At 32.1% G+C, this 25,049-nt stretch overlaps 1 protein-coding gene across 1 annotated transcript; it reads right to left on the reverse strand.

Annotated features, from left to right (window-relative positions):
• Positions 1-256: 256 nt before the first annotated feature.
• On the reverse strand, positions 257-23,706 carry LOC148312122 (luciferin 4-monooxygenase-like). Its single transcript, XM_088277935.1, has 7 exons — positions 23,209-23,706; positions 21,519-21,726; positions 16,627-16,945; positions 15,245-15,419; positions 13,355-13,630; positions 1,358-1,585; positions 257-692 (listed from the first exon to the last, which is right to left on the reverse strand). Exons 1-7 carry the CDS (start codon positions 23,323-23,325, stop codon positions 393-395), a joined length of 1,623 nt encoding a protein of 540 aa, XP_088134061.1. The 5' UTR covers positions 23,326-23,706; the 3' UTR covers positions 257-392.
• Between the last annotated feature and the right edge of the window lie 1,343 nt (positions 23,707-25,049).

The following is a 25,049-nucleotide window of genomic DNA, read 5'->3' on the forward strand; positions in this document are numbered from 1 at the left end:
TTCATATGATTTTGTCTGGTATATATTTTTTTAAATTCAATATATTTAATATAAAATAATAAACACATAATTGCAAAAGTAATAGAAAAATTGCATTTTGTGAGTTGAAATAATTTACATAGAAAGGTGGATATATGTATGTATAAATAAATGTCGAAGTAAAAAGGGATGCAATTATAATACAGTGGAACCTCTCACAACGAGCACCTCTCACAACAGAAAGGGCAATACAGAAACAATACAGAAAGGGCAAGTCCCTTCTCTACGACATTCACATGTGAGTCAGGACTTTCGCGATAGTCAAAACAAAAAATGTTTGACTTAACGAGTAAGATTCTAGAACGAATAATGCTCGCCATGAGAGGTTCCACTGTATAATGTTAATTATCGATTTACAGTTTGGATTTGGGAATTTTCTTGAGTAAATCTCTCAGTTCTCTTCTAAGAATTTTTCCACTCGGATTTTTGGGAATTTCGTCGACAAATATAACACTGCCCCGCAAGCGTTTGTGCGAAGACACCCTTTTGGCCACAAAACTCTGAATATCTTCAGCGGTCACATTGGAGCCCGGTCGCTTGACTACAAAGGCGAGAGGAAGTTCTCCGGCCTCATCGTCCGGCAATCCGACTACTCCGGTGTCCATGACGCCCTGATGCTGAAGCAGCAAGGCTTCCAGCTCCGCAGGAGGGACCTTTAATGAGCGAAAAAGTCACAATAGTAAATAAAAAGTTTTTTTTTTCATTATTAATGGTAATCTGTCAATAAAGACATCTTTGCTAATGAAAGGATTTTAAACAATTAATTATATTAACTCTTTGTACTCGTAAAAGGTACATAAACAATAGGTATACATTCATCAAGAAAATCGCTGAAATAGTGATGAGATTAATGATATATTATATGAGTTCAAAAAATTTGAGTTGTGTGATTGTCAATCATGAGTAGAACGGTGAATGTTGCACATGGCTTACAAGCGTCACATTAATTGGCTTGCTTAAGTGATCACTTAACCAGCCTATGACAAGTTATAATGGTAGGGTCTGACCGGAGCCATTTTCCCGTAATGTAACACGTTACGATGCGAGCATTCGTTTAGTCATTACAGCGAGCCGAGCGCTCAATCCATAGTCGGATGCTCACCGCGAGCAACGTTACGACATTACGTTACGACGAAAAGCTCCAGTCAGTCCCCACCTTAAACCCTATAAATACCCAGACATTCATATTCTTCTTCATCTATGAAATAAATAAATAAATTCTTGCTCTTTGGCATTAAAAAGGTAAATATAAATTTGACATAATTGGCGCTCTTAATTTTTGGCATTAAAAAGGCAAATATGTATAATTTTGACATACTTGGAACCCTTTGTATTTGATGAGCTCCTTCAGCCGGTCGACGACATAGAAGAAATAGTCTTCATCGTAGTAGCCGATGTCTCCCGAATGCAGCCAGCCCTCGGAGTCGAAGATGCCTCCCGTAGAGGCGGCATCTCCGATGTATCCAGCCATCATCAGCGGGCCCTTGAAGCACAGCTCCCCGTTCTTGTTGGGGCCCAGCGATTCTCCAGTTACTATGTCTACCACCTGGTAACAAAAAATTATTACTCAGTCTTGTATTAATATAAGTCTCGATAAAGAAGCGGTTAGCTTCAAAACCAGTAGACATTATAATTAAGTTATAATAAAATATTAACAGTGATTTTATATTTTACAATTTAGAATATGTAACTTATCATTATAACATATTATATCATTAAGTATTATTCTATACTGTATTTTCAAAAAATTACCCCGTCATATACATAATTAAAGGGAATATCCAATCTTGATATTTAAACATTTAAAATTACTGCCGGTACGTGGAATTTTATGGATGAGTATCATCGTTGAACAACAAACTAGACAAAAATATCGAAATCTTTTAGTACACAACCATGATACACGATTTACACACAACGAAGGTTTGATGGTCCCAAGAATAAACAGTAAATATGGGAGTCAAACACTGCGATATATCGTTCCGAACATTTTTAATTTGTTGCCGACGGATGTTAGAGGTCAAAATAAAATATGGAACAAAGGCAAAATAAAGTAATGGGTAAATGATCAAGAGTTAATTTTATGAAAATTGTAAAATATATATATTCTTAATTTTTCCCTCTTTCTTGTGTGTATATAAGGTTAAAATGGTTAAAAACAATAAAAAATGTAATCAAAAAGAACTCCACCGACAAGACACACAAGGTGGCTTGGTGGGTCTTTACAAAATATTTTTTTAATATGTTTAAAATTGTGATTTAAATAAATCTGTACAATTTATGTTAATAAAAAATAAAATAAAAATACATTGATTATATTATTTTTTGACATCTCATCAAAGATGAAGAAGAATATGGAAGTCTGGGCATTTACGGGGCTTACGACCGTCATAGGCTGGTTTGAGTGATCACTTTACACACGTGTAACATTCACCAATTCTACCCATTATTGACAACCACACTACTCAAATTCTTGGAAGTTCTATATATATGAACCAATTTAGAAACCTTGTTCATGAATCACTAAAACTTCACTAGAGACATCTATTGGTGAGATGTAAAGAAGTGAAGTTTTAGTGATTCATGAACAAGGTTTCTAAATTGGTTCATATATATAGAACTTCCAAGAATTTGAGTAGTGTGGTTGTCAATAATGGGTAGAATTGGTGAATGTTACACGTGTGTAAAGTGATCACTCAAACCAGCCTATGACGCTCGTAAGCCCCGTAAATGCCCAGACTTCCATATTCTTCTTCATCTTTGATGAGATGTCAAAAAATAATATGAAAATAACTCCTGTAATTGGAGATAATCCAGATTTTGTGAACAAGTATTTGGACACACTCAAAATGTTGTACATTGATTATATTTTAACATAAACACAAATGACAAATGTATACATTTTAGAATTTTTCACTTGCATGCAAATTTAATTTTTTTAACACTAAATAAATACAAACAAATACAATTCACATAAACTAATGATATTCGTCTGCACATAAACCTGTTATGCTTATAGATATCATACCAGTTTGAGGTTTGTATACACTTACATAAACAGAAAGTAAAATCACTTTCACTACATGACTCTCATTTTCGAATCACTTAGGTTCTTTACACAGAAAAAAAACATTAAAATGATAACTAATCAATTGTTTACACCGATAGAAACATAATTTACATAACACATGACATGTTTATACTTTTTAAAATTTATATTAAAAGGTAAAAATGGCAAAATTTAGCAAATATTGGACACAGATTGTCATTTAACAGCAGCACTAGTAGAAATGAGATAAACCTAACAAAATAAATATGAAAGTAGTGAAGGAATTCTATGTATTAACAATGAAGAGGGGATTATTATCTTATTAAAATTAAACACTTGAATAATCCACTTAATTGAGTTTTATTTTTATTTACGACTAGTTTCGAAAACGACAATTGTTTTCATCTTCTGGTACAAATTAAAACTAAAAAAAGAGTTAAAATTAATTAAAATTAGTATATATATATATATATATATATATATATATATATATATATATATATATATATATATATATATTTTTTTTTATTCATAATATATTTACATTTTTATTTATAACATAATAACATTTGAATCATTTATACAAATGTAGAACTTTTATATTTCGATTCGCTGTGCCTCTCCATAAAAGAGTCTGTGCTCTTGTGCTTGGAAAGGGACTTACACTCGTGGTTTAATGTTATATAATAAAAGATATAATAGTTTTTTTAATATATTTTTTTAAAGATTTAAATGTATAGAGCTTTAATTTTTTTCTTGAGGATTTTTATATCATCTATTTTTTTTATTTCTTTAGGGAGTTTATTGAAATGTTTGATTGCCAAATATTTGAAGTTTTGCTGAAATTGCTTGGTGTTGCATTTTGGAATAGAAAAATCGTTTGAGAATCTCGATGATAAATTCTTTGTTAAATTTAAATAGTTGTCACCCTTTAGTATTTGAAAAACTGCGGTTTTTTTTATAAATGGATTCTATATTTGGGACTTGAAATTTTTTAAATAATAATTTTGTAGGAAATATGTTTTTTTTATTCAAGATGACTTTAATTATGGTTTTCTGTACTATTTTCACTGATTTCAGTATGTTGTTGTATGAGCCTCCCCATGCAATAATGCCATACTGTAGTAGTGAGTGAACGATAGCATAGTAAACTCTTTTTAGGTTGTCGATGGTTAGTATGTTTCGGATTCTAATGAATATATATATGCATTTTCTTATTCGTTTTACTAGTTCATTAATGTGACTATGGTATTTCAAATGTTGGTCTATTATTACACCTAGATATTTTATTTCTTTTTTTTGACATAAAACAGAACATAAGTTTTTGCAATTTGAATCCCTGCAGTCACCATTGTGAATTGTAATTTTTATATTTGTCGGTATTTTGAGTTTATGGATACAAAATGGGATAAAGAATGTTTTGTCTGTATTTAGGGATAATAGATTATTGTCAAACCAGAATTTTAGGATTTTCATGTCCTTATTTGCGCGATCATTTACGGTATTCCAGTTGGGTCCGTTTATAACTATTGCGGTGTCATCAGCATAGGATATTATGTTACCGCTGATGTTTTGGTGAAATATGTCGTTGACGTAGATGATAAATAGTAAAGGGCCTAAGACTGTACCCTGAGGTATACCGAAATTACTAGTAAGGGGTTGGCTATAGGCTTCATTGATTTTGACAATTTGGGTTCTATATATATATATATATATATATATAGAACCCAATTTGGGTTCTATATATAGAGGCAGACAATATATATATATATATATATATATATATATATATATATATATATATATATATATATATATATATATATATATATATATCAATCTATCCGCACCCAATGGTGCAAAGGGGAACTGATTCGTATTGACGCAGTGTTATCTTGATCGATACTTATATGACGGCAAGGTGATCACTCCCGCAATTCAGGGACCAGTCCAGGGTAGTTTTAAGTAAATATTAGAGTGTAAAATCACAATATTCATTTTTATCCCATCCTACTGAAAATCGAACCCGGGACCTTCAGCACGGTAGCTAAACGTGCTAACCATTACACCACGGAGGCGGACATGCTATTTTTTCTGTCTATCCCTGCTGAGAAGTGGCATGATGGTTAGTTAGTTAGAATATAATTTTATTTATATTTAATAAGAAAAAACCTAAATATTAAGATATTTTTAGTGTAGTATATAAAAGTTTTTTAGTGCTACATATCTATGAATAATTATAATTTGATAATCGGATGATTCTAGAGGCCAATCTAGAATTATACACTAAAAAAATTTAGTAAATTACAGACAAAAAAAGTTGATAGAATAAGCTACATTCCAAAATCATAAATACACTACAAAACCGTCTGTAAACAACTTTTTGCAGTTGAAATTATGAGGAAAAAATGTCGTATTGTGATTCTAGAAACGTGTCTAGAAACATTCTGTATTGATAAAAAATATTGTCTTCAACACATAAAATTTTGACAAATAATAGGGCATATTTTTTTATATTTATTTTTAGTTTGCTGTAAAATCCTTATTGAGAACAGTTTAAATTTGAAATCGATGTAGTGATTGACATAATTTTGAGAGTTATTTCCAATATGTAGGATAGAAAGAAGGACAATTTGGCTTTTGGCAGTAAAAGTAATAAAAATCGTAATAATCGAACGATTGGTACAGAAGTTACGAATGTGTCTGTTAAAATATGAATTTTCTTTATTAGTACAAATTTGATTGGTGTTAAAGGTAAGGCTTTAAAAAAATCATTGGTAAATAAAGTGTTAACACATTTAAGATGGGAGTTTTTTACGCCTGCCGACCGCTGGCGACAATTGTGGATATATCGTAGTCGTACAGGAGAAAGTGACCAACTACCAAAATGTAAAATGTTCAGGAGGGTCATTTAAGTAACTTTTGCTTGGCAAGAAAATAAACACCATTGCAGTTAGTTATTTTTAACAAGTCAATATATGATACTTTCAAGTTTAAAATCCTTTGGGATTTTTTCAGGGCAATATTAAGCTAGTAAGATATCAAATAGTCAATGATCACGTTTTTGTAAAAAATGCACTTGGTCACTTTCTCCTGTATGACTACGATATTTATGACCTTAACGAAAAGATTGTTACACAATAATGTGTCGGGTTGTGATCCCGTGGTTAGTGTCGCGGACTCTCAAGTCAGAGTTTCTCGCTTCGAACCTACTCTACCACAATTTGATACCTATTTCTAATAATGAGCTGCTTAGGCTCACATAAATAGTATGAAATTGAAATATTTGTATAAATAATAAAAACACAAATGTTTCTCTTTATTATTTAATATTCATATAAAAAAAATTAATGATTCCTTATTTTCTGACATTGATCTGAGGCCAGTGCAGAAAGTTAAAATACCCTTCCCATCCTTAAGCATCAATCGGCCGAACGGGTAGAAATACCTTTCCCGTCCTTAGTATGTTATGACAAAATTTAAGAAAAAATTCAAATGTCAATGATCGAACAAAAGCAACGGCTCACAAAGCACTAAAAAAATATGAACTTTGATACCTATAAATTGAAAATTGAACACATTTGTCAAGCTGTTGATTTTGAAGCACCAAATGAAAACTAAACATTGAATTAACACTTGATTGTGAATAGTACTCAACTAATATGATTTTAATGTCACTAACAGCATGCAGTATTGGACTAGAATTTTCAAACAATAGTGCAACTGCATCATAATAGTTACTTGAATAAATACATATTGTGTTTGGTAAACAGTATTATTTATGTGGATCGGCACCAGACATGTATAACCCATAAAAACATATATTTAGAAAACAAAATATTAAGGCGAAATATGCATATATTAGAAAAGTTTTTACTTTTTAATTTTTGTATAATTTATATTGCTCACACGACCAGAACAGTTTGAAAATGAAACAATATAAAAGTGACAGTAAAAAATAAACCAATTATGAGTTTGATTGATAATAATAAAAAATAATAATTTGACATATTGGAAACAAATTTTTAAAATATTTTTTGTTGTAGAAATTCCTTTGACTTTTAACGTTTAAAAAACCTATTGATATCTAGAATCATTTTTTTTTCTTCACAAATATGGACCACAAACGACTAAATAATTTTCAACATATATCGTTAATTTAATGTTTATTTAAAGATTGGGTGACATTTAACATTTCAGATTAAATAATATGATACCATACAAAAATATGACAGTGGCGTCTCCCAGAAATAAAGTAACAGTTCCAAACGGAGACTGTTATGTTTACGGATTACAAAATAAATGAAAAGAACCTTTTTAGGACCTCTAAGTAGGCACCGGTGATGCAAGTCATAGGAATTAGTTTTGAAAAAATTTGTAACTTGTTATGTTTCTTACATTACCAGTCTACCTTTACATACATATACAAACGCAAACAAGTAATCATATAAAAAATTCAACTGCACATACTACAAAAGATTAATTTTGTAACCTAATAACTATTAACTGTAATAATAGTTTTTGCCACATTTGTAGTTTGTCAGAATCAAATATAAAGCCACATCATTTCAGCATATTTTTAACTTAAAAAGATCATTATGTTTTGTAGGTTAGACGTGTCTAGCACCGATACATTTATGCTAAGCCAGTAGTTAGCAAGAAAGATAGTTGCTACCTCGACCTTCATTTTTGTATTGTAAGGTTAGTATTAAGAGTTCAAAATCCACTCAACGCTTATCTGACAAAACATTTCATTATCTCAGTAACAGTGAGCAAACAATTATCAATATGAATACAAATACAATGTCTTTGTAATTGTAATATAAGAAAAAGAGAAGATGAAGAATTTTTTTTTGTCGTAAAATACTAATAATTTTATCAGAGGTATTAAAAGAAAAAGTATTTAGCAAAATATATATTTTTTAAAAATAAATCGTAAAATTATTATTATTATTTTTAATAAGAAAAAGAATTAACCTGCAAAGCTTATACTTTTAGAAGCTTGTCTTCAGGTAGGATAGTAAGGATAGGGAAGGTAAATGTGAAAAATACATCACAAACACCCAGACCAATTGAAAAAAAATCTTTCTTGAATTCATTTTGCAATTGGCAGGAATCGAACCCGCGATGCCAGTTTCGGAGTCGAGCGTCTATCCAACTATTTGGAGCCTAAAACTGGTATTTATATGTTGATTTAAATTTCTATTCTGACTCCTATCTGGACCCAACGGTACTTAGAGAGCCGCAGCAGATCAATGCGGTGTTAACTGAATTATTAATTAACTGAAGCCAAGGTGATCGGTCCTGCGCCTTAAGGTGGAGACTGACCGGAGCATTTCGTCGTAACATAACGTCGTAACATAGCTCGCAGCAAGGAACAGCGAGCATCTGAAACTATGATGGAGCGCTCGGCTGCTGTACTGACTGCCTGAATGCTCGCATCGTAACATGTTACGTTACGACAAAATGCTCCGATCAGTCTTTACCCTTAGATTCTTGAATAAGAGTGTAATATATGTTACAGGATACCGTAGAACGGGGCTACTTGAATTTTGATGTGTTACTTGAGCCCAGTACAAAAAAAAAATTAGATTTGTATTTGGTTACAATAATGAACATATCGACATGATTCATTGTTTCCCTGACAGGTGATACTTATTATCACGATACATTCATTATTGTAGACCAAATACAGATTAAATTTTTTTTTGTACTGGGCTCAAGTAACACATCAAAGTTCAAGTAGCCCTGTTCTACGGTACAAATGACACAAGTGAAGGACATTAATTCTATAAGGAAATGGAGAAGGAAAAGTAGATAATATTAATTAGAAAAGGACGATATTAATAAAAATTTACCATCAGGAGAAATTTGTCAATTAAAAAAATATGCAAGGTTGTGTTATTTTTATGTAAAAATATTATACAGCTGCATTTTTGGAATTCATTCAATTTTGGTGTTATCTTCTTCTAACCCTTATCCACACCCAATGGTGCAAAGGGCACTGCATTATAAGCAGTGTTATCTTGATCGTTAAATACATAAGAAAAGGTGATCAGCCTTGCAATTCTCCAGATGGTAAAATCCAAAAGTCAAGTACCAATCAAGGGTAATATTAAACATTAAAGTGAAAAATCCCTTACATTTATTTTGCAAAGGCGGAATTCTTAATTAAGTAAAAATGTTTTAAAATGAAATAAATAAAAATGTCGGGTTGTGGTCCCGTGGTTAGTGTCGCGGTCTCTTGGGTCACAGTTTCTCGGTTCAAACCCACTCTACCACAATTTGATACCTATTTCTAATAATGAGCCGCTTAGGCTCACAGAAATAGTACGAAATTTAAGTATTTTTGTAAATAATAAAAAACTAAAATATTTCTTTCAAGTCAAAAAAAAAAAATAGAAATACTTATGTAAGATCACTTTCGAGATTTTATTGGATAATATTAGTTTCAAGAGCGACAGATGATGTCATGAACAGTCGTTCTATACAAGTGTTTTATTTATTTAGATATAAATCAATTATGTTATTTCTTAAAGATGACTCCAAACAAAAAATTTAAAAATAAACAATATTTTTTTACTCTTAGATGTATATTAACCCCTTGGATGCTGCTTGCCGTTTTATCGGCATACTTTATGTCTCTTGAGTACTGTGTGCAGATATACAGGCACAGCCATAAAAAAAACTACTTGTGTACTATACTGATATCAATTTAAGTGGTCATCAAGTAGGAAACACTTGCCTTTATCACTTATATATTTTCAATTGAAAAATAATTGCCCAAATTGTTATTTTTGTGGTTTTATGCAACCGTAATGTGACACGGTGTTTATACAAACACAATTCTTTATTTTTTCATGTATTAACCGCCCTACCCATATGAACGTACATAATACGTACACTATATTATCGCCCGAATGCAACAAGCTGTATCCCTTACATTTATCACATTTAACATTTACATTTAAGCTGTCCAAAAAAGTAAGCCTGCAACCACAGAAACCTTCGTGATATGTCAACTTGTTCCTACTCGCCCTATGCATACCAATAGGTCATACGGTGCATTTATCATTTCGAGGTCAATATCACTGGCTACTTATTTTTTCAATGTTTGTAGAATATGTCGAGATTATGTAGATTGATATATTACATTCAATACAACATATATTTGTAAAAATATTCAATAGAATGCCATCACAATAAAAAATCCGGCGACATCTTATGTTGAGAACCTCTGACTTGCAAAGGGTCATAAATAGGTATGTATATTGTTTTAAAAAATTACTGGTACATTGTAAATAAGTATTGTTATTGAGAAATCTTGAATTGAGAAAAAAATGTTTTCTTTTTATTTTTTAAGATCCAGAAGATTATTCACCTACTTTTTGGAAAATAGTCCAAAGGTAAGGTGGTCAACGACACTTTTTGTTGAATTTTAAAAAATCAAATGTCTGAATTTTAAAAAATCAATCACCTGAAGGGTTAAGCCCTGATGAGTTAGCCACATTACGTATTAAGTGGCTATACCGCTCACTCCTTTCAAGAACGTCATAAATAAAAATTTGTCAATTTTCAGTTGTCCATGTTTTCGAAATGCCAAGAAAATGTACTATATCCCAGCAAAAGCGGCATATTTTTAACTTAATATTTACCCGCTACAGGGCAGAAAGTATTGTTTTTGCATATTGAAGAAAAGGTATTGTTTAATTATTTTTTTTATTATACTAGTTATTTTTCAAATGGAGAAAAAACAGGTTTAACCTAAAAAGATCTGTTGCACAGTAAAAAGTTCAATAAGTGGCTTGATATTTATTAGTAATAAATTATATTATATTTTTAACTTTAAAAAAGTTCTCCTGAAAAATCACGTTTTTTGATTTCTGACGTTCTTGAAAGGAGTGAGCGATATACAGAAAAAATATTTTCATATATTTTTTAAACTCCTTTCAATAACTCTTTTCTATTTAAACCATAAAATTATTTTGAAGGAAAACTAATTTCTTCAATGTGGAAGTGATATGAGATGATTTTCGGGTTACAGTAAATCCTCTATATAACGGACCTCTATTTAACGAACTTTGGATATAACGGACGAAAATCCAGTTGAATGTAAAAAAAAACTTAAAATGTTGTGTTAATACATATTATACATTTTAAACTTAAGTGTTACTTAGTAAATACTATTTCTTAAAATCTATTGTGACACGTGTTTCGATGCAATCCGCATCATTTTCTTTGAGAAATAGTGGTATTTAGTAAGTAGAACATAAATTTAAAATGCATAGATTTTAGCACAAAGTGACTGCCGAATCAATTAATGAAAATATTATACATGCCTAAAATCCAAGGGTCGCTGCATATAAACAATTATTAGCGGCCACGATAATCACAAATTATGTCACAAAACATTGAAATTGCGAACAAAACTTAGATTTCTTTTTCAAAGCAGGATTACCGAAAGCAAGCGCGTCAATATCAAGTAGCAGCGTCACTTAAAAAAACAAGTGTTTTCGTTTACAATTTTAAGTATGTATAAATACGTATTCAGAATGAAGCTACTAATGACCTTCAGATAGATCAGTTTTTCAACTTTACAAACCGTATGTAAATAAAGAATAGTACTCAAGCAACAACAAAAAATTTTGTATACGAGCACTTCAAGATTAAATAAATTTATTTACTATACACTCGCATTTCCATAGAAGGAAAATATAAATTGTGATATATTATATATCGCTCACTCCTTTCAAGAACGTCATAAATCAAAAAACTTGATTTTTCAGGAGAACGTTTTTAAAGTTCAAACATAAAATACAATGTATTAAAAAAAAATATCAAGCCACTTATTTAACTTTTTACTGTGAAACAGATCTTTTTAGGTAAAACCTGAATATTTTTTCTCCATTTGAAAAATATTTAGTATATTTAAAAAAATAATTAAACAATACTTTTTATTCAAAATGCAAAAATAACTTTTTCTGCCCTGTAGCGAGTAAATATTAAGTTAAAAATATGCCTCTTTTGCTGGGATATAGTACATTTTCTGGGCATTACGAAAACATGCACAACTCAAAATTGACGATTTTTGATTTATGACGTTCTTGAAAGGAGTGAGCGATATGTCCGCCTCCGTAGCAAAGTAGTAAGCACGTTTGGCTACCATGCCGGAGTTCCCGGGTTCGGTTCCCATAAATATTCTCATTCTCATGTTATTTATTTACCACCTGGACTGGTACGAGAATTGCAGGACTTGACCTTGCCTTCGTGCAATTAACAATCAAGATAACACTGCACTGATACAATACAGTGCCCTATCCAGCATTCTTCTTCTTCTTCTTACTCTGATTCGCGACCAATGGTGCATAGGGCACTGTATCAGATTGATGCAATGTTAATTTGATTGTTAATTATATGAAGGAAGGTGATCAGTCTTATGCTTCAGGTACCAGTCTAGAGTAGTATAAATAAATATTAGTAATGAAAAAAAAACTTTTTTATTATTTTTTTTATTGATATTTGACTTACATAGCTGCCTTATATAGGGCCGTCAGTCCATTTAATCTTCACATTAGTTTGAAAATCCCATAACTAGCCGAAAAAACTGTCACAAAATTGATTTTTATGCGTTTTCTCAACAATAAAATACAACTGAGTAGGTTCAAAAAATCAGTGTTTGATTTAATATTTAGTACATAAATTAAAATGGAGTTCTAAATTAAATGTGAAATCTATAAATAAGTTACCTTTGTAATTAAAATGTAACTTTGTTTTAAAATCACCTCTGTTTTAAAATTAGTGATTCTAAAACAATGATTAAAGAAAACACATGTTTTATACCACTTGAGTTTTATTAAAGACTACATGTTTTGGAAGTTAAACTTCCATCATTCAGGTCTGTATAATAACTAAAATATAAAATTCTAATTCTTCACCTTTGCTTTCCATTTTTCCTTTGTTTTCCAACTCCGCCCCTTGACTAACCCCCTCCCCATAACTTTCCCGTCTCCTTATTTATAGAACAATTTAATATTTTATATTTTAGTTACTATACAGACCTGAATGATGGAAGTTTAACTTCCGAAACATGTAGTCTTTAATAAAACTCAAATGGTATAAAACAAGTGTTTTCTTTAATCATTGTAACATGTCTAACCACAAAGTTAATGCCAAAACAATAAATAAAATATTTTAAAACAAAGTTACATTTTAATTATAAAATGGAAAATCACAAAGTTAGTGCTTCAAATATACATTATCAGATACCTTTATCTTGGTTCCGGGCACGACTTTCCCGCACGAGCCAAACTTGTTGGTGGAGCCGACATCGCTGTGCGTGACGGCCAGCGTGGTCTCCGTCATGCCGTAGCCCTGCTTGATGCACGTGACCCCCGTGCGTCGGGTCACCGACTGCTGCAGCTCCTTGGACAGCGGCGCGGCCCCGCACCAGATCTCCTTGAGCGAGGATATGTCGTATTTGTCCACAAGGGGGTGCTTTGCCAGGAAGACCATCAGCGGGGGCACCAGCATTGTGACAGTCGTCTGGAATTAATCCCCCATCAATAAATCGAACTTCTTATATTAACACATTTCAGACGGGTATATTTTACAATGATTAAAGAAAACACTTGTTTTTATACCACTTGAGTTTTATTAAAGACTACTAGTTTCAGAAGCTAAACTTCCATCATTCAGACTTGAATAATATATTTTACATATATTCATATATTATACATATATTAAGGTCTGAATAACATATAAGGTTTATTTTACGCCTGCGGACCGCTGGCGGGGGGATTTCTTAATTATATACATATAGTTAGGACCTATAGTCCGCCTATGTAGTGTAATGTTTAGCGTGTTTAGCTGCCGTGCTGGATGTCCATGGTTCGATTCCCAGAGGGGTGACAATTAATATTAGTGATTTCACTCTAATATGAATTTTTTTTAAAGGAATAAATAGCAAAGCTTCTATTAGATAATTAAAATGTAACTTTGTTTTAAAATCACTATAAATATTTTAAAATCACTATAAGTATTAATCAGTCTTGATAAAGAAGCGGCTAGCTTCGAAACCGGTAGACATTATAATCAAGTTATAATAAAATATTTATAGTAATTTTAAAACAAAGTTACATTTTAATTATAAAATAGAAAATCACAAAGTTAGTGCTTCAAATATAAATTAGCTTCTATTAGAGTCTTGTCTGCAGGTAGGATAGTAAGGATAGGGATGGTAGATGTGAAAAATACATCACAAACACCCAGAACAATTGAAAATAAATCTTTCTTGAATTTATTTAGCATTTGGTGGGAATCGAACCCCCGACGCCAGTTTTGCAGTCGAGCGTCTACCCAACTATGCCACGGTGCCTGTCTTTATTGAATATTATCCCTGGACTGGTCCCTGAAGTGCAGGAGTGATCACCTTGCCTTCATGTAAGTAACGATCAATGTAACACTTACCCTATGTACCACTGGGTGTCGATAAGAGTCAGAAGGAGTTAAGACCTTAACAAAGAGATCGGTATATAATGTTCATATCGAAACATTGTATAATCCCTTATTTTCTGCCTTTGAAATGAGGCAGGCCAGAAGGTAAAAATACCCTTCCCATCCTTAACACATTCGCTACGGGTTGTTTTGTTAAAATATAATACTCAAGCGGGAAAAAACAAGTGCTTATTTATAATGTCAATCTGTCGAAAAACTGTTCCTTCGATAGGGCAACCAAAACAGGCCATTTCGCTCGCTCCTTTCAAGAACGTCATAAATCAAAAAAACTTGATTTTTCAGGAGAACGTTTTTAAAGTTTAACAATATAATACAATGTATTAAAAATAAATATCAAGCCACTTATTGAACTTTTTACTGTGCAAAAGATCTTTATAGGTAAAACCTGGAGGTTTTTTGTCCATTTGAAAAATATTTAGTATATTTAAAAAAATAATTAAACAATACCTTTTCTCCAAAATGCAAAAACAACACTTTCTGCCCTGTAGCGGGTAAATATTAAGTAAAAAATATGCCGCTTTTGCTGGGATGTAGTACATTTTCTGGGCATTCCGAAAATTGTCGATTTTTGATTTATGACGTTCTTGAAATGAGTGAGCGATTTTTTTGAGGATGAGGGTGCTGAAACATCTCCATTTTCACCTTGTAATCTTGTATGGCTTTGAGGAAAGGCTCCTCCTCAAACCTCACCAAGAACACGTACTGCAGGTGGATGTTGAGACATATGATGTGCGTGATGAACCCATAGGCGTGGAACCACGGCATTATTGTTATCATACGATGGGGCTGGGTTCTATCTTTCAATATTAACAACTCTCTGAAAAAATAAACAAAAAACAAATTGCGGTATCGTAAATAATTTTACACTTTTTAATTTATGTAAAACTGTATATTTTCCATATTAAAAAGTCGGTAAATCACAACAACAAACATACACATACTTGAATATGTTAAGTTATTATCTTGGGTAAAAACATTATTTGACATTTCGAATTTATTTATTTGAGTTTATTGGGTATTGTTGCAATATTGAAAACTAAATTTTTTACTGCATGATACTAGGTAAAATACTAAATCAAGATTTCTTCTTCTTCTTCTAACCCTTATCGGCACCAAACGGTGCATAGAGCATTGCATCATATCGATGGAGCGCTATCTTGATTGCTTACAAGAAGGCAAGGCGATCAGTCTTGCCCTAAGGTACTAGGGTGATTTTTAATAACTATTTGTGTGAAAAATTTATTCGATTAACAATATTAAATATTGCTGATCATGGTGGATAGCGTGCTTCTTGACAGCTACTGTCTCTTGGTATTTTCAATGCTTTCGATTGTTTTAAAGATTTTTAATGTTTTCATTGCTTCACAAGCATTGTGAAATTATATATAAGTATTATAATTGTGTGATTTCTGTCTTTCATTTCCATTTAACCATACTGGTCTATAGCAATGCGTGGCTGGGTAGAGCTCGTTGTACATAAAAATGTTATCGTAATAGTTGGTTTTAGTAGGTTTTTGACCATTACTGTTCAAATATATAGGAATCTTTTTGAAATGTATATTGAATTTACAAATCGCAGTATAAATTCAAGAAACATTTATTTTTAATTGGTCTGTGTGTTTTTGATGCATTTTTCACATTTACCTTCCCTATCCTTACTATCCTACCTGCAGACAACCCTCAAAGTAGAGGCTTTGCGGATTATTCTTTTAAAAGTGTTATATTGAAAACTTTGGAGATGCCTGTTACTCTATCTAATATCATATGACAATATCCTCAAAATTTTGTGAAAATAGAGAGCAAGATGGAGAACTCACGAGAGAGAAAATTAATACTGATAACAGTTTTTTTTTTAACAAAAAGAAGAGGATAATGTTAGCTGCATCTATGGCATTACAGAACCGTATTTCAACTCTCCAACATTGCTGAACGATCTTTTTCCAAAGTGGATCAAAAACCCACAGTAATCCAAAATAGAATACATTAAGAATAATATCAAGAATATTTAGGAAAATCATAATTACAATAAGTGTCCATTGCATATGGAGAAGTTCTGATGAGTCAGGATAACGCCTTTGGGCAAGCCAGTTGTGCCAGAGGAACATAGTATGACCAAAGGGTCATGTATCCCCACGTAGGTAGGTTTGTACTTATCCACATTCACATTGTCCTTTATAAGATCTTTAAAAAGCAGCATGTCGGGTTCTGGCGCTTCATCTCCAATGACAACAATTTTTTTGACTGAAGAGATATCGGTGACAGCATCTATGATATTGTACACCGTGAAGTCTGAACAGAAGACTATTTGGGGCTTAGAAATGTTCATAGCATGGATTAATTCATCTGGAAAAAAGAGATACAAAAAATTAACAATGCGAAAATACTCGAGCAAGTGAGGTACCTACAGGACTGGTATTACAACATGCTGACTGTGATTATAATAAACAAATAAAAGCAAGTGAGTTTTGTATAGGACAGGTATTATAATATATTTATTGTGTTTAGAATAAATAAATAAAAGCAAGTGAGGTATGTACAGAACAGGTATTATAACATGTTGACTGCGTTTAGAATAAATAAATAAACTAGTGAGGTATTTACAAGACAGGTATTATACCATATTGACTGCATTTAGAATAAATAAATTTTAAAAAAGTGAGGTATGTGCAGGACAGGTATTATAACACGTTGAATGCGTTTGGAATAAATAAATAAAGCAAGTGAGGTATGTACAGGACAAGTGTTATAACATAATGATTGCGTTTATAATAAACAAATAAAAGCAAGCGAGGTATGAACAAGACAGGTATTATAACATGTTGACTGCGTTTGAATAAAAAAAAAAGCAAGTGAGGTATGTATACAAGACAGGTATTTTCACATGTTAACTGCGTTTAGAATAAATAAATAAAAATCGACAAGTACACTAATACTTTATGATAGTTAATGTTTTGGGTTGGGTCAGGGGTTATTTAGAATTTATATTGACCCTTTCCCAACGAACCCTTGTAAACGCCAATAAGGTAAAGATCAATTAATTGCCAATCAATTATTGGAAATAAAACCCGAGACCTCTGGTAAGGTAGTCAAACTCCCCATCTACTACACTATAGGGGCTGATAAATTAAGCAGATTCCCCAAAACGATTCATTACCTGGTTGGCATTTACTACACTTAGCAGATTTAAAAATAAAACCTCAATTGACATATTTGATTTTTAAATTTATTTATAGATTATAATAAAATAATCATTTCGAAACCTGATTTTTAACAGCAAAAAAACAAATTTTGAATTTAAGTTTTACTTGGTAAATACCACTACTGGTGCATATCGATAGTGGTATTTACCGAGTAAAACTCAAATTGAAAATAATAATAATAATAATAATAAAACCCTTATCCGCACCCCAATAGTGCAAAGGGCACTGTGTCATATTAACGCAGTGTTATCTTAATCGTTTACACATGAAGGAAAGGTGATCAGCCCTCCGCTTCAGGTACCAGTCCATGGTAATATTGAATAAATATTACAGTGAAAAAATCACTTATATTTATTTTACCACCCTTGGGAATCGAACCCGGGTCCTCCAGAACGGTAGCCAAGCGTGCTGACCATTACACTACTGAGGCGGACAATATGAAAATAGATAGATATTATCGCAGAGTGACTGCCGAATCAATTAATTAAAAAAAAACTCAACTTTAACCTCAAGTTTTGGCATGAACGGCCAGAGTACCTACTCCTAGAAGATAATGGTACTATCATGTTATTTAAAATGCAAATGTGATAGTGACAAATATTAAATTATGTAATGATATAATATATATGCCTTTGTATTAATCCTTTCATGTCAACAGATAACAATTCTATTCAAATTAAAAAATTAAATCATTATTTTTGACAGACTAAGAGTCAGGGTCAATGGAGATGACAAAGCTGAACATGTATTGTTTTTAAAAACCAATATCATCAAAAAGTGAATAAATCAATTAGTGTCATAAGCTATACTGTCATTATGTATATAAGATCCTGATTATTGTTTTAACATATTCTCAGTTATCATTATGTCATTTTTTTTTTTTTTTTGACATCTCATCAAAGATGAAGAAGAATATGGAAGTCTGGGCATTTACGGGGCTGACGACCGTCATAGGCTGGTTTAAGTGATCACTTTACACACGTGTAACATTCACCAATTCTACCCATTATTGACAACCACACTACTCAAATTCTTGGAAGTTCTGTATATATGAACCAATTTAAAAACCTTGTTCTTGAATCACTAAAACTTCACTAGAGACATCTATTGGTGAGATGTAAAGAAGCTTTTTACTAAGCAGAAACTCTTATATTAGTATGTGAGGAAATCCAAATCCTGGATTATAATCGCACACAAAATGCCCAGACTTCCATATTCTTCTTCATCTTTGATGAGATGTCAAAAAATAATATGAAAATAACTCCTGTAATTGGAGATAATCCAGATTTTGTGAACAAGCATTTGGACACACTCAAAATATCATTATGTCATCATTTTAAAATACCATTTTCTATAATAATAAGACAGCAGCAATAACCTCGGTGGTTGGAGAGCTACAGCGCAGTCAAGGGATAACTGGAGAAGAGTGCTTCCACAAGGGTCACAACCCTGAGTAATGAGGAATAAGACGGAGAAGAATTACACATGTCGCTTGCATGTTGAATCAGATTTTTATTGTTTACAGCCGGTAAGACTAGTACAGATCATTTTGGTTTTTCCAGGCTTTCAGATCATAAATTCTCAAGTTTCGCTAATCTCATCATCAATTCTCGTGAGTTCTTCATCTCGCTCCTTATTTTCACGAAATTTTGAGGATATTGTCATATCGTATTGGATAGAGTCACCGGCATCTATAAGTTTTCTGCGCAACGCTTTTAAAGGAATAACCCACAAAGGTTCTATTTTTAAAGGCTTGTCTGCAGGTGGCATAGTAAGGATAGGGAAGGCAAATGTGTAAAATGCATCACAAACAACCAGACCAATTGAAAATAAATATTTCTTGAATTTATTTTGCAATTGGCGGGAATCGAACCCGCGACGCCAATTTAGCAGTCCAGCGTCTACCTAACTATGCCCTGGCACATGCATGTGCTGGGATTTCACAGGCAAATGCCCGATAGTTTTTAGAGTACATCAACAATGTGTCACCGGACAGCATAGTGTTAACAAATTTATAAGAAATAATGACTACAAATACAGGATTCTCAAAAAGCTACGAAAATACTATTTGTAATAAGAAAAGCTGCCCAACTAAGATCTTTCTTATCAAGTAGCCTCGATGATCTAATGCATAGGGCACTTCATCATATTATCACAGTGTTATCTTGATTGTAAATTGCATGAAGGCAAGGTGATCAGTCCAGGGTGAAAATGAAAATCAATCATGTTTATATTTTCATTAATTGATTCGGCAGTCACTTTGAGGTAAAATCTATCCATTTTTAATTAAAGTTTTACTCAGTAAGTACCAATATTTCTAAAAATCAACAGTGACCCATGTTGCAATGCATCCCGCAAAACCGTATGATTAGCTTCACATATGGTGTTTGAAAATGATGCGGAATGTATAGAAACATGTGTCACAGTAGATTTAAAAAAATAGTGGTATTTACTTAGAAAACTTAAATAAACAACAGCTTATATTTATATTGACAAAAAAAACATCCACGGTATAAATATGAATTTTTACCTTATTTAAATAATTTATAAACTTCAATGTGCGTCATAAAATATTAAAAAAACAATTCGGATGATGACAGATTTTTAAAAACTTAATTACATATGCGCATATATTTTTATACGTATCTATACAACAAAAGTTATTAACTACTTAATTGATAAAATTCATCGCTACAGGATATCGATGCCAACAAGTCAAAACAAGACTGCCTGAACACCGCTCGGGTTAGACAATAAAAGCAAACGTATCAATATGTTTGGCTCGGGCAAATCACTACCAACAAGTCGGAATACGATTTGCCCGAGTGCTCGGGGTCACTCATGCAATACAAACTCCTTGCCCGGGTCACGATCGAATTACACTGAGAACTGGTCAAGCTATTTATTCCACAGCGAAGGATATCCATCCCCCGGAAATAACATTTATTTAAATAATTCAGTAACTCATTGAGAAGTTTACCCCATAATTTTTTTACTCCTAAATAAATCATCAAAATGTAAAAAAAATCATCATCGGAACATCCCTACAAATCGAGAAACTTATATACATTTATAAACACACTTAGGACTGGAAAAATACTCGGTTTAAGCCCACTCTACCACAATTTGATACCTATTTCTAATAATGAGACGCCTAGGCTCACAGAAATAGTAGGAAATTGAAATGTTTGTGTGAATAATAAAAACACAAATATTTCTCTTTCTATTAAAAAAAATATAAATCTTGATATATGACTCTCAGAGGTTGAATCGAATGTTTCTTTACAATCAAACAAATATATATATATATATATATATATATTTTTTAATATTGTGTTTTCTACTATAGATAAAATTAAGAAAGGTGTGTTAAGATGGTTTGGACATGTAGAACGAATGAGTGAGGAAAGAACGGTAAAACAAATGTATGAGGCGAGTGTAATTGGGAAAAGGAGCAGAGGAAGACCAAGAAAAATATGGCATAATCAGATATGCCAAATACTTGAAAGTGGTCAGGTTAGGAGTCGTAATAATCGGTGGGTATGTATGAGAAGATGCATGAACGTGGAAGAGGCGAAGAATGTTTGTAAAGACAGAGTAGTGTGGCGCTCTATTCTCTCTGCCTACCCCTGCGGGGAAGCGGCGTGATGGTTAGTTAGTTAATATTGTCCCCATGAATTATTTAGCAGTCCAGTAGTTTTAATGGTTGAACTGACCTCTACTATAAAGAACGTTGAGTGTTGCATTCGTAGCTCCGGCAAACATAACTCCGATGGAACATGTTGTGAATTCGAATCTGTTTTCGCAGGATAAAGCGACTACATCTCCTCGCTTGATTCCCAGTTTTCCGAGAGAAACTGCAAAATTTACACTTTTTTGCAGAATTTCCGCATATGTGGCAGTTTCTCCTGAAGTATTGGATATCTGAAAGAAAAAAATACCAAATACAATGTTAGTCATGATACATATCGCTCACTCCTTTCAAGAACGTCATAAATCAAAAATCGTCAATTTTCAGTTGTACATTTTTTCGGAATGCCCAGAAAATGTACTATATCTCAGCAAAAGAGGCATATTTTTAACTTAATATTTACCCGCTACAGAGCAGAAAATGTTATTTTCGCATTTTGAAGAAAAGGTATTGTTTAATTATTTTTTTTAAATTTACTAAATATTTTTCAAATGGAGAAAAAACCTTCAGGTTTTACCTAAAAAGATCTGTTGCACAGTAAAAAGTTCAATAAGTGGCTTGATATTTATTTTTAATACATTGTGTTATATTTTTAAACTTTAAAAACGTTCTCCTGAAAAATCAAGTTTTTTGATTATTGACATTCTTGAAAGGAGTGAGCGATATATATGGAGATACCTTGTGAGTGCCCTTGCCCTTGTGAGTGAATTTTTTTCTATTTGCGAGTCAAAATACAAATAATGAGTGAGCTTCGCAAACTGCCCCCGGTATTTAGTGCAGCAAATGCTACATCATCTTCCTAATATCCCACATCTCGCTTTGGGAACATCTCTATTGTGTTTTGTGTGGTTCTGTGGCCAAATTTCTTTATTTTAATCACGGTCCCTAAGAAAGTTAAGTCGAAAGACAGTACTGAGAAGAAGAGGATAGTGTCCAAAGTTAAAAGTGTGAAATTATTGAAAAAACTTCATCTGCCCGGCCCGAGATTGCGTCTCTAGAAAAGTTTGTGACTTTACGAGTGGATAAAGGAGATGTGAACGAGTTTATGAATAAGTAATCTGAGAAACTGGGAACGTAGGAGTCAAAGGAGTTACAGAACCCATTTCAGAAGGAATGGAGGATATTTGCACCATAGAGGAGCCAGACGTGGAGGAGATCATCTCTACAAGAGATAACCTCCTCCACGTTCTGAGACAAAGGATACATTTAATAGTTTATTGAAAAAACACACACAGAGAAAGTTGCAACTGGTCGTGTGTCAGAGATATTTCAAAACACTTATTTTCTAACCCTTGGCAACAACAAAAAAAACCTAATTATGGGTAAATGTTTTACCATGTCTTTATGCAATAAAAACCAATGGAAAAATTAGGTTGTTTTATTCGGGCGAATGGATACTGACATTTCAATTAATTCTTATGAAAAAAGGATATTATTTATAATCATATTAAGTGATTATTATACAAATTATAAATATTCAAAATAAGTATCAATTGTTCGAATTATTATATTAAATTCGCACGTTTTTACTTTAGAATATTTGGATTCTATCCATAAACATTGATGCATAAGCCATAAAATTCAATTTATCGTTAATTATACGAAGGCAAGGTTGTAAATCTTGCGCTTAATATGTTAACAGAGCAAGTCTACATTTTAAACAACACATTAAATAAAATTGCACATAAGATATTCAAAAATAAATAAACTGTTACCTGAGCAACTTTGTTTCCACCATCCTTCAGTCGTTGTAATAAATATTCGCTGTAAGATATATCCAACGGGCCTTCGATTTCAGGAGGCCCACAAACAACATTTTTATCCTCAGCCATATTAGCTTGAACTGAACAGGTTATGTGAACAATTATTTTTTTTATCACTAACACAGTTTTATGACACGATAAAGCAAGTTGTTAAGTCAGCATTACTTCTTATCGCCGTGTATTGTAAATTAGATAACCAACTGACGGTGTCTACTAAACGCCAACTACAGTCGGAACTATCTTGACACTTGTTTTAATTTACGATTTATTATATAACCGAACACGCGATCAGACTTATTATTTTTATTCAGAATTTACAAATATAAAATAAAAACATAAAACTGGTTAAACGGCACAGATAATTCCTTCGACAATACGCGCGAAACCGGCGATTTTCCTAACCTTGACAAGTGACAGCGAGTGAGCGGATAAGAGCTAATTTTTGACATCACTAGAGTGCTCGAAAAAGTACCGCAAAGCCCAACTAAGTTATTTTTATAATAAAATTAATGTATTTATTTTCTAATTTTAGAGAATTAATATTTAAATTAACATTTTCAATAACGTGCTATTCAGCTACACCGTTATTTGAATATGTTTTAATAAAATACTTCGTAGTTATCCTCATATCTCTCTAATTCAGTAGTCCCTACTAGGTGTCACTGAAACCGCAATCTCTAATTTTATTTTTATTTTTTTATTTTTTTATTTATTTATTTATTTATTGAACAGCTAACGCCTTTAAAATAATACACACACACACTTTAAATTTATCCATTATAACATGGAGAAGAAATGCTGATAAAGTACAGACTTCAAGGTGGATAACAATATATTAAATAAATCTATACTTTCAAAAGCATTGGCTAACATGTGAAGTCGCAGAATCGGAGAGAACATGTCATAGTTTGCATTATGTAAAAATACTTACTGCGAATATAGATTTTTGCCTAATTGTTGAACGTTATGATTTATTTATTTATTTAATGGCCAAGATAGACTTTATTTCTCTTACTACAGTAATGGCGTACCAGGGAATGCAACCCCTAACAATATTTAAAACATAAAACGTTTTAATGTTCTGGAATGATGTAGGAAGGCTATCTCTACTTTAACAGTAGTTACTACTTTGTGTGACTGAGACCGCAATAATTTTTAATACATCAAGTGTTACATTTAAAATTAATTTTTCATGGAAAAATATTCATCATACTAAGCGCTATCATTCTTTTACCATCCAGTTCTAAATCCTTACCAGTACATATCGGCTGTCCAAATTTAAAACACAGTAAAGGACATTTTTTTGTAGTACGTTTTTTTTGCATTTATGGACTAAGTAGACTCTACTTAGTCCATAAATGCAAAAAAAAACGTACTACAAAAAAATGTCCCTTACTGTGTTTTAAATTTGGACAGCCGATATATGTATATGTTATTATATAGCAACATTAAAATATAATAAGAAACGGTATTTATAACGTTTTCAATAACGTTGCTTCGTTTGGAACGTATCTGATTATTGAGGAGAGAAAATACCATTTTTCTAAAAAAATTATATTAGATTCCTAAGCAGTTCACAGCGGAATGCTAGTGCCAACACCGATAAATGGTAGCGAAACTTGTACTTAAAAAGAAGAAGAAAAAAAACAGACTGAACGTCGCGCGTCGTCGAAATTGCGTTCTTTAGACGAATTTGTGAAAAATCGATATATGACAGAATTAAAAATGGATCTATAGTTAGAGAAGAATATAAGAGTTAGGGATAACTGAAATGATTGAGAAATGTTCTTTGA

Source organism: Brachycentrus maculatus, unplaced genomic scaffold (genome assembly GCF_059751285.1).
Source record: "Brachycentrus maculatus isolate JH-2025_06_01 unplaced genomic scaffold, ASM5975128v1 h1tg000050l, whole genome shotgun sequence".
Taxonomy (NCBI): Eukaryota; Metazoa; Arthropoda; class Insecta; order Trichoptera; family Brachycentridae; genus Brachycentrus; species Brachycentrus maculatus.